The sequence below is a fragment of the Rhea pennata genome, chromosome 2 (genome assembly GCF_028389875.1).
Source record: "Rhea pennata isolate bPtePen1 chromosome 2, bPtePen1.pri, whole genome shotgun sequence".
Taxonomy (NCBI): domain Eukaryota; kingdom Metazoa; phylum Chordata; class Aves; order Rheiformes; family Rheidae; genus Rhea; species Rhea pennata.
Window position 1 is genome coordinate 21,753,631 of NC_084664.1, and position 18,610 is coordinate 21,772,240.

General features: G+C 35.2%; 1 protein-coding gene across 1 annotated transcript in view; it reads right to left on the bottom strand.

Annotated features, from left to right (window-relative positions):
* MALRD1 (MAM and LDL receptor class A domain containing 1) overlaps positions 1-18,610 on the bottom strand; it is a 278,695-nt gene that overhangs the window by 70,642 nt on the left and 189,443 nt on the right. The window contains exons 30-32 of the mRNA XM_062567604.1: positions 16,365-16,517; positions 8,432-8,589; positions 1,558-1,759 (exon numbers count right to left, since the gene is read on the bottom strand). Coding sequence (XP_062423588.1) covers positions 1,558-1,759; positions 8,432-8,589; positions 16,365-16,517 — 513 coding nt within the window. The remainder of the gene's footprint in view (positions 1-1,557; positions 1,760-8,431; positions 8,590-16,364; positions 16,518-18,610) is intronic.

Below are 18,610 nucleotides of genomic sequence, written 5' to 3' on the forward strand. Positions count from 1 at the left end.
TTGATTTATGTAAATTACTGGAATATAGACATAAGAATTCCAGTTAATCACATGTACTAAAAGTATATCATTTGAATATTTATCTTCTATAATGCTATATTTGGCATTAAACTGCCTAAGTAATTCCTGAGATATGATTAAAAAAGTTATTAACCTAGTAAGGACAGAACAAGCATTTGTTTATATATGTTTGTAGCTTGTTGAATACCATTCCAAAATAGCATTTGCTGGAACCTATTAATGGTATTATTCAGAAAACATATAAAAAGAAATCAAAATTTTCATTCAATTCAAGACTGAGCAAATGCCACCTACCTGAATATATATTTCACCTTATGCCTTAATTAGTGTGTGATTAATTCTCCAGAAACCTGCTTAATCATCGCAATAATAAAAAATGTTTTAAACTGCATAACAGCTAATTCATACACAAGATAAATTCATACAGAGGATATCCTATGTGAACATCAAGAGGCGTATAAATAGAAAGAAATATTGTTCAAGAACATTTTTGTAACATCTGTATTACCTTCTATTTAGCCATAGTCATTTCTAATTGTTCCTTGTGAACAAATACCTGCAAAAAAACCATTCCTTTATTCTTCCCCTCATGACTCTTTAAAGCAAACTATAGTGGATATTCATACGTATTTGCACACATGCTCAACTTTTTTTTCTTCTGATACTGTATCATAGGCTATATTTCACTTGCAGAGTAAACACAGGCTTTCTTGCAGAGTAAACATGGCATTATAAGGCATTAGAATTTAAGTCATTTTTTTACATAGTTCAGGTCACTTCTTAGCTGTCGTAGCAGAAGTTAGATTGGAAATTCTCAAAGTATCTGCCAGCATAGTAAATTTGTAAGACTGCTGAAATATTTTATGACGAGAACAAAGATAAAAGAATGTACCATTATCTCTTTTAAATGTGATACTACTTTCTAAAATGTGATAGCCACTGCGATACTCATAAAATCCTTCCTTCCCAAGTGAAGGATTTCTCTGACTATTTTCATACAGGTGAGTGATGATAAATCCCTCAGACATGCTTCGAAAAATACTTACAGGCCATCAATGACAGTATTACTATGAGTTACTATAATTACTGGTATGTTCAAATGTTAGTTTTAATACAAAACTGTCTTCTGCCATCCACAGGTAAATATCTTTATTCAGATACTGCACTCAGCCAAGAAGTAGATAGGCATCCCTCTGCTAGATAAAGCATTTCCATTCCTTTAGGGAAAAAAGTGTTAGTTAAAAATTTGCCACATGCATCAGACAAGACAAATTTGATCTTTCGCTCCTTTACATACATTTCTTTCCACTGGAAAGCAATTATCTCTTTGCATGATTGTGCTGTGCTCATTTATTTTCTACATTCTTAGGAACGCAGTGAAAGCATAATCGTACTGCAGCTATTTCAAAAGGAAAAAAAATTAAGATTTTGTAACTGTGGTATGCATCGAAATGTGAATTCATAATTTTCACCTGTGCTCTGAAAACATGTAAGCTTCATTTTCAAGGTAGTGCGAATAGCTGTGTAATAACATACCTCCATCAGTACAGTCTGGAGTGAAAGAAATATCATCAAGAGCAAACTCCGTCGATTCGCTCCACCCCACTTCAGCTTCAAACGCAACTCTGAAAGGACTGTTACTGGATAGGACCACATTTGCATACATCCACTTGTTTTCTTCATTTCTACTAGAAGACCACATAAGAATATCTGTTCCACGTTCTTCAACTGTGTATACCTATTGACAACAAAACCCAGGAAATGTAACTGAAACAACATTATGTGACAGTGGAGCAATGCTAGGTAGAGTAACGCAGCCTAAGTCCAGTAGTGCAGCTTCCTGCCTGTGTAGCATGGACCACCTTAGCCACGGTTCAAACTCAGATGTTAATGGCGATAATCAAATGTTAATGAATACTTTGGGTAATGCTAGTTCAGCTGAAAATAAAAAGCTACCCTAAAACCAATATAAAATAAAAAGCGCTGCTAATACTAACACTAATTGGAAAACTTACTAGCAGTTTTGGCCTGAGGTTTGCAAGCTAATGAGTAAAGATGTAATCCAAAGTTCATCTAAACATTGACGAAAAGCCTGAGGAGGAACTTGAGCTAGTGTTTCTTCTCAAAGAGGTGACCCTCTTACAGCTATTAGACTGGGTGAAGATTTTAAAGATACAAACAAAAGGTTCAGCATGCAGAGATTTCAGTCTGTAATCTTGAACAAGCAATATAATATATAATAGTATATTTCAGGCAGTGATAGTCCAGACATACAAAACAACAACATAAAAATAAATATAAATGATAAATAAATAAAATAACCAAATAGTGAAAGCAATTGGAATGACAATAAAAGAATTCAATAAAATACAATAAAACGACTGATGAGTCACAGATGGGCAACACAGGAGACTAAATAGTTCCTCTTCCCACTTGGGCGCCTAAAATCCTCATGCAATCTAAATCAGGTCAGAAATAGTGAAAAAAAATGAAGTAAGGAAAGTGAACATATTCCACCCATTCCAGATGATTATTTCTTTAAGGGACTGGCAGTTTGATTCATTATCCTCTCCTTCTTATTTTTAACATCATCATTCTCTTAAGCTTTGAGGCTAATATTCCACCGACACTGGAGCATTCAAGTTCCCACTTGAGCACCCCATTGTGAGGATGAAATACAAAGAAATACAAAATAGGAGACCCAGGAAAATTCTAAGCTTAAATTTCTACTGATGGTCTGCATAATCACAAAGCTCTGCATTTCCCAGTCAACTTGGGGCGACAAATAAGCAAATATTGCAAAGTATCTTAAATCAGATACTGTAGAGAAGCTGGTTTATAGACTAAAATAGCTCTAATACCTAAACAGTTTTGCACATTAATTCATTTTTGGAGGAGAAGAGTAGCAAGAAGACTGATGGACAATAATCCAAATTAGGCACAGCAGCATCTGGATCTAATTTAGTCACGCCTGGTTTGTGTAACAGCACTATCCAGCACCTCATCAGTGACAGAAGCTGTTAAGAAGAAGAAATAGCTGACTGAAGTCATAAAAAAAGGAAAAAGCATGCACTCAGATTATCAATGTCAGTTCCTGTGGCTTTAGGTATTACTATATCACACAGCGTTATTGAAAAATCTCATAGATGCACAGAATAAACTCTGTTGGGGAGAGGAGAAAGAACTGAAAACATTTGAAGACCATAATTAGAGTGCCCTTCAGGTGGCCATTTAAAGACTGGCCCAAGTGTTGAGGTCAGATGGCTTTTTCCATTCCAAATGATCAGTCTGGTGAAGTTTTTCATAGTACAGATTTCAAGGCCTGTGGCTTGCCTGAGCAGTTCTGTTTTTGTGTAGAGAGACTGCATCATGTGCAAATTGAATTTGTTCTTACGTGGAACGTGGAATCATTCTGTGTATGTGTAGGTCAACCATGCAGCTCATGCTCAGAAAAACCAACATACCAATCATGAAACCTACTGTATACTGGCCAATAGGTCTGGCATGGTATTGCATTATGATGGTACTGGATTCTAGCCTCATAAATGCAAGGCAATTTTATATGTCTTCCTTCCTCTTTCCTTCCCTTTCCCTTTGAACTCCTATTTACCATAGAGTAAGAACATGCAGATATGTAACTACTACAGATTAGTTAACGTGTTAACTTATGTGTTTTTGTCTTCAGTTAAGTTTGACTCAAATTTAAACCTGGTACATGATTTCTTATAACAAGGATATAAGTAACCTGTGGAAACTGATAGAATTTTGTGTAAATTTCTTAAATGGTGCATGAGAAATCTCAGGCCAGTTCCTAGCTCTGTTCCACTTTTCCCTGTACACTCCCATGGAAAGCTCTCCATCCCATTTTCTACTAAAGTATTCCTGTAAAATCCGAATACTCTTACTTCACTTCTCCAAGCCTTTATCTAGTCACAGCTACCTGAGGGAAGCAGCTGTGGCCTTCTTGTGCAGACTGAAAAATTTTCAATTGAAGTTTCTAATGAATGTTAAATAAATTGAAATATAAACTAAATCAAATGAGATCACCATGGAGTTCATAAAAATGAGAAGCCTAGGGAGTCTGTTTCCTTAGCTGAGGATACAGAGCTTATTCTCTCACAAATTATGGCCACAGAAATCGAACAAGATGCAAGAAATACCACCATATTTTTCATCAAGCTTACCCATGTCAGGTACTTTCTGGGTTGGGAAGTAAACGTTCAGTGTATTCAGGGGTTTTTGCTGGCCTTTTCAGAGGAGCCTCCAGAGACAGCAACAGCTACCAACGTGCCATTCTCTGGATTGTGTACAAACTAATTTAGTAACCAACGTAACATGTGAAGGAGGAAAAAGCTAGTTAGATGAATCTCACTATAAATAAAACATGTAATGAATGAAACCTGCCGTGAAAGTCTAGTTGATGGGGAGAAAACCGTGCGACAGGTAATGCTGATATAAAGGCTGGCTAAATTCCATCATTTTAATTTAAAAGGACTATCACGTGTTGTACTAACTATTCACTGTACTTATCTATTCCTCATTCTGTGCTGATACAATTTCTAGATTACTCATCCAGTCTAAAGCATAAAGAATAGAAAGCAACAGAAGTAGAGCTATGATCCCATTTACGTCAAAGTGGAATGTTCAAGAGTGAAGATATCCCAGTACACATTTCATGGTGATCTTAAGAGGAGTTCAGCATGATAATCATGAGGTGAATGTATGAGTGAAGCTTTAATACTTGCTTCTTGGTCTTTCTCCAAGATGGCTTTGCAAGCTGGTTCATTTGTAGTCCATATGTGAACAGCATTCTTTAGCAAATCCCATTTCCCTATCTTAAAATCATGACTCAATTCTAGTTCTCCACAGCATGTCTTTGTGTGTTAGAGATTCCTGAATTGTTTTTCCAGATTCTATTTAATTTTGGGGGTGAGAGGAATGTATTTCCTTTTGAACATCAGGGAATATTAAATGTTATTTTATGTTTAGTCACCTGCATGTGGTTATTCTATGCCCTCATGACGACTCTTCAAGAGAACATAGTATTTTCCTGATCTTCCTTGACTCTAACTATTGGCATGCTGGAAGGTACTATATTCCATCTGGAAGGTTAACTAACTGATTTATAACCAAGAAGCCAGTGCAGATCTGAAGGCTGCATAGTAAAGGGTATATTCTCCCATCCTTCTCACCCTTTACTCTTTAACCACCAGCCAAGAACACAGGAGAATCTTGTCCCATACTTCGAATTTACTAGGCACCATGTGCTAGTATCAGCTGAGAAAAGCTCCCAACGACTCCGTCATTACTCATCTTTCTTGGGCTGAAGGACACCAGAGGCAGACTGGAATTTATTTCTCTAAATGCCACAAATAAATTAGAAAAATTGTGTTACAATTTACTGTCACATTAGAAAAGCACTTTAAAGAGTTGCTATCTACCTCTTTTCTCTTTATTTCTTTAAAAATGAATTATAAGCAATAAAAATTTAGTCATATTTAGTATTCCTGCACCTCAGTTCATAGCAATTTCTGTCAGCGTTAAAAAACATCAAGGCAGGAATGTGTTAAAATTATACCACCACATCAAGAACTAATTTTAGTTTTAATTCTTCAGTTTATGACAAACTGCTGAAGTGAACCTACAGAGAAGGAATGCTGAAGCTGTATGAAAGGTGAATACTTTCCATCTCTCCATACAGATGACCAACAGAGTCTACACCGGAATTGAACAAATGTTAAAATAAACTCAATTTCGTGCTGCAACTTCTCTCCTGCTGTCTTTAAATACAACTAGCCATCAAAAGGTAAATGCATTTTTTTTTACAATTGTACCATAACATAATAAAAATATTTATATTTGGTGCTACTCTTGTTCAGAGCATATTAATACCTCAGACTAGTCCTGTAATTAGTGCTGTAATTAGATCCTCTCAAAGGCTGTTACCAAATACTCATAAGAAAAGCTAAATTTTTTGTACTAAATAATTACGAAATAACTTGATTGTTGGCTAATAGTTGGCTAATAGTATCTTGAAGTATCAGTATTCAGATCTCTTTTAAATACAATCCCTTCTATTTAATGCAAGAGTTGTTGTAAGCATTGTATACTTTTTAAAAATAATAATACCCAATACTTAGTTTACCTATAAACAAATTATAAAGGTTATGGTAATAAAATTCTGTGAGTGAAGTATGCATTGTGAATACAGAAGCACTCTAATTTTTCCCTTTCTACTCTCAGTGACTATTCTCCCTTTGGGGGAAAGAAGGCCAGTCCCCTCACCTTTTTTTTTTCTTTCTTTTTTTTTTTTTTTTTTCTGTAAACCCCCCCCCCCATCATTTTGTGTTGTTCTACTATGCCTACTTCCTATGCCATGACATCCTTCTTTTTTAACCTTTCTCTTTACAGATTTTTCATGCCTTTGGTCATTCTAATTACCCATGTCTGAGTATATTCTATCTCTGAGTCTCTGTTTTTGAATTCAGACCTGACAGGAATATTTCAGATAGCTATATTTCAGAAAATAGCTATAATATCAGCTTTTGTATTGACATTATTGTATTCTAGCACATTATTCAAGTTTTCTAACAGTTTGCCTATTTTATCCTCCATTGCAACCTGAGCAAAAATCCTCACTAAGCTGTTTTTTTTTTTTTTTTTTTTTTAAGTGTGGGCTTTTTTTTGTTCTTATTTTTTCCTCAAATGATTACATTTCATTTAGATTCTTGATAAAATATCTGCAACAGTTGCTGCTGAAATACATTATTAGTTTCATAGCAAAAAGTGAAACACCCCAAAGGATCAAATGGGTCTATGGCAGATCTGTAATTTCCTGTGGGCTACTTCAGTTTGCTATATGTGTCTCCATAAACAGCACATTTTGCAAAGAGATAAACATGGAACCTTTTTTTTTAATGCTGAATTAAGAGGTTTCCTTATGGATCTCTTTGTGAAACTGAAGATAATGAGAGTTAACAAATCTAGTCTATTTGAAAGAAGAAGAAGAAAAAAAGCAGGCTTTATTTGGCTGTCTACCTATTAATTCATAGGCTACATATTTTTACTTATTAACTAATTCTAAGTGTTCATAATGATTGCAAACTTCACGCGTTTAAAATATGCTTGAGAAAAATATTCATTCTGCATGCTATAATGTCCAGGATACTTATGAGGGGGGAATTTCTTCCCTGTGAGAGTGACGGAGCACTGGACCAGGTTGCCCAGAGAGGCTGTGGAGTCTCCTCCTCTGGAGATCTTCAAGGTCCGCCTGGATGCAACCCTGTCTAACATGCTGTAGGTGACCCTGCTGAGCAGGGAGGTTGGACTAGATGATCTCCAGAGGTCCCTTCCAACCTTACCCATTCTGTGATTCTATGATTCTACTTGAATTAAACAAATCTTCCATAGCTAGTCTCAGAGTATTTAAGTTACTAAATGATCCAAAAGTAATCACTATTTACTTTTTACTTCAATTTAATCTGGAAGACAAAACCTAGTGTTTTGTCTTTTTAATCTTAACCTGCAAAGTCTGTGTATATGGAGGGGTAAGTAATGTAAATTGGGAAGAATGGGCTTGAAGATATGGCACAGTATTTTAAAAGCTATATTCAAATAATAAAATTACAACATTTCTGTGTAAATACTTCTTAAAAAATCATATTAAATAACTGAAATTTCTTTGGGAGGCATACATTTTTGAGCATATTTATTCACTGAATATAAAGAAAGTATATATCTGATTATACAACCTCAGGTAATATCAAATATTCCTTTTTATTATTGATTTGTTTTATGGCAGTGCTCGTAATATCAATGAATTAGGTGCTAGAGGTAAAACAAATGAGTTGTTTGCCAATGGCTCATATCACTGCTTGGGCTTTTGTTAGAGGCTTAACAATTTAAAAGTGGGCGCAGTAAGGAGGCTTAGAAAACATCAGGAAGACAATTTCATGGAAGCTTGACCTGTAATTGTTCATGTGGGTAAATGCTTTGTTTCCTGTTATTTTAATACACTCTCTGTATATGGTGACATAAAGATGTTTAAAACCTTTCTTTTCTTTTAAAATATTTCATATTTTTGTCCTTTATATTGTAAATTTCCTTTATTTTGTATTAAATGATAGAATAAATATGCTAATATTCAGTAAATTTAAGTTTGATAGTCTTATGGCACAGAAATATGCTATGCTGACTCTTAGATATGTACTAAAATAATTTCCAGTGAAACTTGGACTAGAACAGAATTGTCATCATTGATCTGATCAGGAAAAAAAATATACACGGGTGTAAGCAGCAGCGAAGTTGTGATGAAGGACAGCTAATATTACCTTTGAGAGTTAGATCATTCTAGACAAGGAAATGCAAATGTTACTCTGGGATGATTGAATGGAAGTGCTTTTTCTCTTACCTTTAAGACTCCTGTTTGCTTAGAAGCGAATAGCCAGAACCAGAACCGAACTCTACAGATCCCAAGGCTGGCAGGGAAGAATTTGGTAGTAATTATCCTTGCTCTGTTTCCTTCCTTCTGGGCAGATGAGTTTGCATACAAAAAATGCCGACCTTTACCTTAGTAAAAAGATTAAAAAACACACAGTTTTTCAACGCTACTACATGCTTTAGAGTATAAGATGCACTTTTGAACATGCAGATATTGTTACCTGTAACCACATACAAATGCCCAACTCTGATTGTACAGATATCTTCCATGTTAACGCTTTGCCTGTTTCTATGTTTTTTGTGTAGAATATTCATATAACCTTCTTCACAGATCAAATTTCCTTTTTATCATTATGTAACTACTTGATTCGTGTTTGAATAAGAATTTTAAAACACTGTGGACACAAATGTGCACACTCACAAATTCTAATGATCAGTTTGAAGTCTGGCATTGCAGGAGCATGGAGCACCTTTACTGGTTTGCTGTTACCCAGGAAAATTCCTGGTCTTGGAGCATGGCAGTGGGTACCACACCTGAGCCCTGAAGGCCTGTAAGTAGTCCAGGACATTCATGTTTCCTATGTTTCCTACTGTTCTTTGGAGAACTCAAGTCATCTCCAGGCAGCACTCAGGCTTTCAAACAAAGCTTTAGGTGAACTTCCCAGTCCTTTACAAAGAGCAGGCTTCACAACGGCTGAGTCTTTGCTTGACCTTGCTGGAGAGACTGCAATTTTGCAATTTGGAGAAGCCATTTTTTTTTTCAATCTCTCTCTCTCTAAGGTGTGTGTTTCTATCTAAGTGCACTCCTGCCAGGACTTCCTCTGCTTTTGTAACGGTGGGTTGTTTTCTACTCACTACAGACTGAGAGCAGCACTAAGACCTGCTCAAGAGTGGTGCAGCTGGCTGGACATGTGCATGCTATTGGTGAGGATCAAATGCAAAGCACCTGTGGCACTAATATGGCAGGCTTCAACAGACAAAACAGCACAAGTCAGCTTCACCTATGCCAGCTGCCAAGGGCTACTGCAGGTAGCTGCTGAAGTCATTGCAGACTTGGGTAGCCTGGTAATTCTTCTTGATATGGCTTGACTAGCTATGCCAAAAGAAGAAGGTAGAACACTTTTTTTTTAAATCTAAGTCAATGGGTAGGAAGGTAGAGGGCACTTCATTCATGGTAGCCCATTCAAGTGGTTCTGTTGTGGTGGAGTAGGCTCTAGTTTTGAACACACAGGCAGTCTTTACTCTGAAATGCAGAAGGATGGTCTTCCTGGTAGATATCCCAGCTCATGAGAGGGATGAGTGTCCTGCCTGTGTTGTGGAGTTCATGAGGAGCTGTGCTTAGCATGTGTGTGTGAGGAGGGCTTGAAGAGATGCAGTGCATCCCAGTACTGAAATGCTATACCTACATTTTAGTGACCACATTTAAAAAAAAATACTCAAAAAATCAAAGATTGGGAAAATCCTAGGTCTTGATATCTCACAGAATGAGATAAACCAGTTTAGTATATCAGAAGGAAAACTAAGAATTAATATGATTATTTTATGTATCTTTCCAGTAAGCAATAATCTGTCAATGTAAAGGATAACAAAAAGCAATGACTAAAAGGAGTAGGCAGACTAATTCAAATGAAGTTTTAACACTTGTTTATTTTTGTTTATTAAAAATGCTCATAATTAACGTGACTAAACATGGTAACTACCAACAAGGAAAGTGATTCATTTTTTTCTCTTGAAAATATCAAACCTAGACTATCCTGCTGGAGGACATTTTAGATGAACATAGTTTGATAAATGAAATACAGAATAAACTGGTGAAATTTAATAGTATTCAGAAAGTCAGCCAATCAGTTCTCTCTGCCCTTTAATTCCATAAATATATATATGAAATATATATATATATAAAAATATAAATATATATAAAATATATATATAAAATATATATATTAATATAATATATATTAAAAATAATGGTACATATTGGTAATTGTGCATATAATAGAATTATAAGCCTACTTACTAAGCTTTATTTCAGAAAGAACTTTTGATTAAGAAAACTCTTTTAAAACCTTATTTTCAACCTTTTAAAATAGCTCAATTGTTCAGATAAGAGAATTTTTTTTTTCCTGGTGACAGTGTTGAAGAAGGTCAGGCTTAGTCTCCTCAGGAGGAAAAAGTTCAGAATTTTTTGATCTAAAGAATGTATCCTAACTCTTCTTTTCAGAGACACTGGACATAAAACATGTACAGAATCATAAAAGTAGTCTGGCCAGCCCCATATGAACTCTTCTAAACTTTTCCGTAAATTGCTGATAAACAAATGGTATATCCAAAAAGATTGGTTCCTTGCAGATTAGACCAATTTCAGGCAATTTTTTGCTTTGTCTTATTAATAGATGTTAATGAATATTTTGTAAAGAAGATGGCAATTCTCTTGGAAGGAGATTTTGAATTAAATTATGGATGGATTTGTGTGGCCTATGCATCCACACTAAATCACCTTCTCTTTCTTAGGACAATAAATTTTCCAACACTTCAAAATAAACCTGGGGCTTGCCCACCCACACGGTACTTGGTTATGCTTGTTTGAATGTTTGAACTCATTTACTTTGGTAGCTGAATTTAGGAGTCAAGTTTCCTATGGTCTGCAATGTGAAGTTTCCCAAATGTCATTTTGCACTGAAGTACAGTAATTTTAGCATGCAAGTTTGTGAGCAGCAAGGGGTATGATTTAGAGGTCGTTTTTAATAAAGCATGACTCTAAAGAGACTAGAACCCACAACGGTTTTGGTAAAGACACACAAGAGACATTTGATAAGCTAATCACTAGTCTGGAAACAGAATGAATATTGATGGAGCAAACGAGATAGCGATGGACCCAGCTTGATTTCTAAAACTTTGCTTTTCCCAGTATTAACAAATTATTATAACTGTGTATAAGCATCAAATGCAAAGGCATGAGAGCTAAATTTTCTGCCAGACTATTGATAGCCTCCTAGCTGGCAGCCTTTTTATTGAAGCTAGAAAGCAAATGATTTCCTTGCCCTACAACTTTTCCATCTTCACAAAACTTTTGTGTTAGAACAAAAATATGAATCCAGAAGTTTTCTCAGTTTGGAAACCAGTTTGAGAAACATGCAAAAATAACATGAAAATATAAGATGTTCAGATGCTTGTTTTAACTATTCCATGACCACTTTTGCACTGACAAGTTATTGGATCTTCTACATATTGAATGAGCCTTGAACCAACAGATTATAGGCTAGTCTCGTGTAGGTGAGCCTAACTCTAACCAGTGGAAACATTCTTTTTTAGAATCACTAGGGATGGCACCAGAAGAACCCTACGATAACTGACACCCCTGTGTACAAGGTACTGAAAGAGAGAATCCCTGCAGAAAAGAGTACCAATGAACACTGATTTTCACTTCTCAGCAAATAAAGGAGGTGGAAATCAGAGAGCTGTTACAAATATAGCAATTAACTAACATAGAGCAAAGATGAATTTGCTATTTAAAGATCCAGTAAAACCTTTGTCAGAATTTTAGCTGATTACATATTTGTTTCTTTATTATTTATTTTGACACATACCTTGAGCCCTGAAAAACTGATCTGGCAATTATTAGTAATAAGGTTGCAAAAAAGACTTTTTGAAGAAAGCAAAAAGAGAAAGCTGCTCACTGTTTTGTTACTTCAGGATTCACTTTGGCTGTGGTCAAAATATCAACAGTTATTTCCCATATGAAATGAGCTACATTTATTTATACCTAAAAATAATTGCAATTTTAGATCTTTCACTCATAAAGTAAAGCTATGTAATGGGTTTTCAAATTGCTATCCAATATGCTACTTTTGCAGACCTGCAAATGACCACTTGTTCAGAGTGAGACTTACAAAGTTTGGATCTCAATCTGAGGAAATGTATGACTGTTACTTACTCTGAATTTGGACAATTTGCAAATTGTAATGACTATCATGGAAATGTTCTTAGTTTCTTGTGCTGTCTTTGCAGCGACATTATTCAAGATGATGTTTTAAAGTTATATTGTCTGGGTATCATGTTATGCCTCAAGGTTTTTCAAAAAATATTACACATAAACTTCCCCAGGTGAGAAAAAGCTATCTGAAAGATTATGGTGACAAGGATATACCATATTTCTCATAAATAGAATATTTGCATACTGCCCAGAAAAATGGAAAACTGAAGTGCCTGGCTCACAACATGGTAGGTGTTAAATAAATTTGCTTTGGCATTTAGCAAAAGTTTTTGAGGTTGAAATGTTTTGAACTTGATCAACACTGTCCTCTAAATATTTAAATAGCTCATGGATATTGTGGCAAAAGTTTGAAAGTATTTTGTTTTTCAGCAGGGAAGAATGATATGAGAAGGATATATATATATATAGAAAGGAAAAATTTTAAGGTGAGACTACATTAAGCTACATTCTGGCAGGCTGTAGAAGGTTAAGTAGATGAAACAGTTGTTATTCATTACTCAAAGCCTTTGTATTCAAATTGTAGGGCATATCGTCTCCTGGAGAGCGTACCAATGCAATATATTAGCTTCATTAACCTGGTGCAAAATTTTGCATATGAACAATTCTCTCCATCTGAAATTAATCATCTTAATTTAGTTTGTGCAAGATGAGGCAACATAAGAATTCTCCACACAAAGTTGTGTCAATATACTTAGTATAAAAAGTTGAGATAACATCACTGACTTCATTATATTGCTGTAATTGGACGCATGAGCTGTGCCATGAATGTATACATTTGGTAACTAGAGCAGTGAATTGGGGATATGAAGGGATGGGCTTTGGGTCAGGAAGGGGCTGGAACAGATATTCCTGGACATTACAGGGAGTCAGCATCTAGACTGCTGGCAATTCTGATGAGTGATTCCTTTCCTCTGTAGCTAAGCTGAATATTTCTTGCTCAGTTAATTTACAAGTAACTTACAAATTTAGGTAATTTTGCAGACACTTTTGCTCTAATTTTGGTTTTGTTTTTCTTCTTTTTATTAGCTTTGTTTTTATTATGACTGCTGGATTATTTCACAGAAGTAAAGAAGAACCAATTAAATGAGAGGAACTGAAATCGAAAAGCACGCAAAATATCCCTGAAAAGCAAAGTGTTAGAACTCATTTTGCCTGGGAGGGCTGGATGGTTTCTACCTGTTTATCCCTTTCTAGGAGGAAAGGTACTGAACTGCAACATTTACTGTCTGGAATAGCAACACAAGCTAGAAGGATATTTGTTTCCCTGAAAATGACAAACTGTGATTTGTGGCAGATAAGCAGTTCTCTCATGATCAGGTGAGCAGTTCCTCCACCGGGTGCAGGATCCTCCAAAGGAAAAGGAGGATAAATACATAGGACAGAAACTGTTACATCCACTCTGTGGTGAGATGTTCCTTTTTGCTCTTTTCAGAAACTTAAAATACCAAAAGCAGTCAAAATATGGAGATAATGATGGTCACATATTTAAGAGAAAGACAGTAGATATTGACACCTTCTACATTAAGCAGTAATTATTTTTCATTATTTTTCAAGTTAATATTTAGAATTAATTGGCTGGAAATTAGAAGAGGGCTCCTAAGCATTAAAGCAGTAAGATTCTGGAACAAGCTTCTGGAAAAGAAAGCTAAGCCCTTTTTGAAAAAAGATTAGTACATTTATGAAGAAAATTAAATTCCCCTGTAGCATTACAGCCTGCTGTCTGCCTAACACAGATAAGTGTAATTGCCTGTCAATACATTTTGTTCTTGTAGCAGTCAATAGGATCCTGGTAACAGTATGGCTGTAACATCTTGTTGAGTCATGCTAATACAGGAAATATACCTTCTGCATTAAGATTTGTGTCTAGCCAATGTCAGGGAGAGAAGTTATATCAACGTCTTAATAATGAACCTTAGGGTACCACACATGTTCACAAATGCAGTTATTTGGTCATCCTTTAAGGACCAGTGTATGATTGCGTCATCAGGATGATACCAAACTTCAAGAAAAGTAGATTATTCAAACACTGACAAGGAGCAGAGCACTATCATGGCCAGTTAAATTTTCAGAGAATTCAATTCTTGCAGTTAGACTTTCTATACAGAGTAAATTTATCGTCCATACTGCAGTAACTCTTACAGATACCAACAGTATCAGGGCCTGACACACAAGTGTTCATATTCCACTTGAATCTAGTGAATTTTGTAAGAAGCAAGCAAAATACTACCGATATGTGAGAAAAATGCAGTGGTAGGATTGCGAGAAGGAAAGATAACCAAAAGTTAAGCAGGGTTCTCAGAAGAGCTCGTTCTAGAACATGTTAGGGTTAAATGACATAAAAATGTCAACAATCAGCCCATTCTAAGCTTTAAAAGCCACTTGGTTTGCACTAGCTGTAGAACTTCTTTAAAGATAGAACACACAGAAAATATTCCATTTCAATCTGAATTTGGAAAAAATAACTAAAAGAAGAAAATTGGCAATTATATATTATCCTGGTAATTCATTAATGCTCCACCCCAGGGATTTTATCAAGGCAACTTGCACTGGAAAGCATCCTTTCACAGACCTAGACATGAAATAGAATAAGAACTGGGAAATCTGTTCCTTTAACTTCCTTTCTTTTGTATAAAACATTAAAAACCAAAGTGCTGAGGCCTGGCCTGCTCTGTTTCCCTTACTCATAACACTCCACCTACACATGCACAGAATGTGTAGCGCCTTTCTATTACTACGGGGAACCTTCTTGTATTTTTATTGCAAAATTCTCGTGGGAAAGATGTAATTATAGACAATACAGGCTGTTGCTAACTATAGCTAGCAGTCAGCATAATATCTTAATAGCAGCAAGTCACAAATGTGGGTTCATGTGGGTTCAAGCTCACAGCAGAAACAGAAAGCTAGTACCTTTGTGGAGCTGCCCATAAACACACCTACAACGCAAGAAGGCTTTCCAGAGATTGACTAAAGCACAGCCAGCGTTATCAGAGAGTCTCATTCAAGTTGCTTCTAAACATAAACTGTACATTGTGTGCTTAGATAAATGAATGAGAAGTGGGTAGCTAAAATACTGTTATTTGTACCTCTGTTCATCCAAATCTGTGCTGCCATTCAGCAGTGCGTGGATTCACTGTTACAGCATGTCTGGGCAAGACCTAATACCATCTTAGTGACCCATAATTATCACCAAATATATCCTCTTTACTGTATGAAAATTTTCATTTCTGTAGTTGTAAAAAAGTTTTTAAATAGACTTCTAATTGATAGCAGTTATGTGGACTTGCAAACAGTTAGTGCATTTGTATAATATGCCATGCTATTTTAGAAAGAGGTCTGTTGCTTCCCAGATGTGGTGATTAATTAGTATCTTTATATTTAGCAGCTCATTGTCTAGGAAATGACTAAATAAATGCACAATCTAAAGTGGAGTATAAAGAATGATATAATCAGGACCACTTTGAAAAGAGCAATCTATAAAATTACACTATTGCTGAAGCAATGATTAGAAAGGTTGATAATAGGCTACTCTACCAGGCTGTTTATTGTCATATTCAGACAAAACTACCTACCAGTTAGCATAAATGACAAGACTCAATACATAAAAACATTCAGTACATTTCTGCATGGCTTTTTTGTGATATCTATCCTCTATTGTAATTTTAATATAAAAGAGTATATTATAAATGCTTGTTGGATCTTTAAATATTGCAATTAGCTTCATGAACTGTGCTAATTGTTCATTATCATTTGCCTTTATATACAGTAAGCTCAACTGATCACATCAAGATCTGCCATTTGTTTTTATACTAATCTACTAAATTCTCATACTAAAATGAGAATAGTCTCATGGTTTTTAGAAGTCAGTGAATATTTCATTTTCCCGATGCTGATGTAGAACATATTCTAATACCTGGTGTATGGTCAGCATCAGGACCTGTTTGTCCAGTGACAGCACTGTTAATATTCCAGTCAAAATCATCACTAGAATCTTGTGTTAATCCACATGCAGTGGTCCATTCTTGTGACTCAAAGTTGCAGCTTCCAGGAATACTTGTATAGTAACCTGAAAATACAGCAAGAAATAAATTAGCATCTCAGCTCTCAAATATAAAAGAATATAATGAACATATCTTGCATAACGAAAAGGATCCTCTCTGGCTCTGTTGTTACAGATATATGCCTATGTAAGTCTTCAGGACATAGATGACTTCAATTTTGGTTATTATTCAAGGTGAATAGTCAGAAAGTTCCCAACAAACTGGCTAGTAAAATATTTTTCATGACCATATATTAGATCACTCTTATGAGGGTTCTGTATGAATCCGATTTTTATGAAAAGAGAGAATAGTGATTAGGATACTAGATTGAGTTCAGAAGATCAGTGATAAACTTTGTATTTCTAGATCTGTCCCTGATTTTTCAAGTGACTTTGGAAAAGTAATTATACACTGTCATATTCAAGAGCTGAATTTTCCAAGAGCAAAATTTCTGATTTTGCAGGTTGGAATCTGAACAGAGGCAACTACAAGACTGGACTTCTCAGTCAAAGGATTTTGTGACTAACTTACAAACTGTTAGATTTGTTAGTCAGCTGTGCATTTTAGAAACAAGTCTGACTGTGACTTTATTTCAGGACCTCAAGTGAATTTGAGCGTTTAGAGTGTATTTCTTGATCTAGAGGTTTGCTCTAACATTAACATAAAATTATTTATTCTATTACTGTCTAGGCATAAAAGACAGATGAAAAGAATACATAGTAAGAGTAGAGATAATTACATTTTAGTAATTCTTTTTCTATTTTCTACTTTGATGCTAATAGAACAACTGATACTATTCTACTTAGCAAAAAAACTTGCAGTTATCATAAAATCTTTTTAAGTGACCAATATTGGCAAACAAAAAGGAGTCACCTCTGCTCCCTCCTTTTTTGTAAAAAAAAAATGTTACCCTAGTAAAGTGTCTAGAAGAAGTGTCAGTGAATAATATAACATCTCTCCTGCTATGAAAAGATTCTGTACTCTTAGTACTCTGTATTCTTAGTGCTATCTGTAGAATGGTTTTGGGGAATCATGAAATGGAACATAAAGACACAGATTATCCATACTGATGTTGTGTTAAAAGGGTTAAATAAACTTAAAGTCTAACTCCACCACCAAAAGGCTTCACTTACAGGCACTGCAAAGAATGGAATTAGAATCTCAACAACAAGTACAATTGTCTTGTATAGTTCTAATAAGATCAAAGATCAAATGCATTTAGATTTTATAATGCTATTCATAATAGATTGCCTGGCTTCAGAAAATTTACTCTAATATCTTAACAGTGCCTTCAGAATGCAATTAATAATAAATATTTATGAATAGTATTTACAGAGTTGATGAAGCTACCTGACATATCTGTACCTGAAGGGTACTTTTTATTTTGGATGCAAACAGAATCTATTTAGAAGCTATGAGAAAGGATTGTTCCATTTATCTGAAAAATTGCTTTTATTTCAATAATTCAAGCACTCCTCTAGACGGTTCATCAACACTGAGGTTAGCTATTAATCAAATCTGGGTATATAATTGACTACATTTCATGAAAATTGAAACTGCTTTCATGTGTGTTTTTTCACTTCAGTACTTCCAATGGGTTTCTGAAAGAAAATGGAAATTTTACAAGACTGCCCGACTGGGTAGGAATGAAGCATACAATAAGTAATTTCTGTGAGTCTGTTAAAAAGAAAAAGAAAAAAAAAAGCCACCAACCTATGTGGATACAATTCATTTTATCCAATCTCTATTGTATGTCCTGCACAGAGGAATTGCTACTGAGCGGATAATAGCCCATTGATTTCTTTGGAGTTACACTGCTATAAAACTGTAATAGAATGTGAATCAGCTTGGACCTTGAACTGAGAGAAAAGGAGAAGACTGTGGACATGTGTCCCTTGCCAAGTGAGTACCTGTCATGGGGCAGGTGAAAATATGAAGGACTTGTCCTGTGGTTGTTCTGTTCTCTTTTGGGATTAAGGAAGACTTATTGCCTATTTCTCAAGAGACAAGATTGAAAGAGGTTTCCATATTTAGACTGAAGCAATTGTTTATATTCTGTAAAGTTCTCATGCTTCTTAAGTAAATCTTGACTTTTTGATTAAGAGGATCTACTTTATAA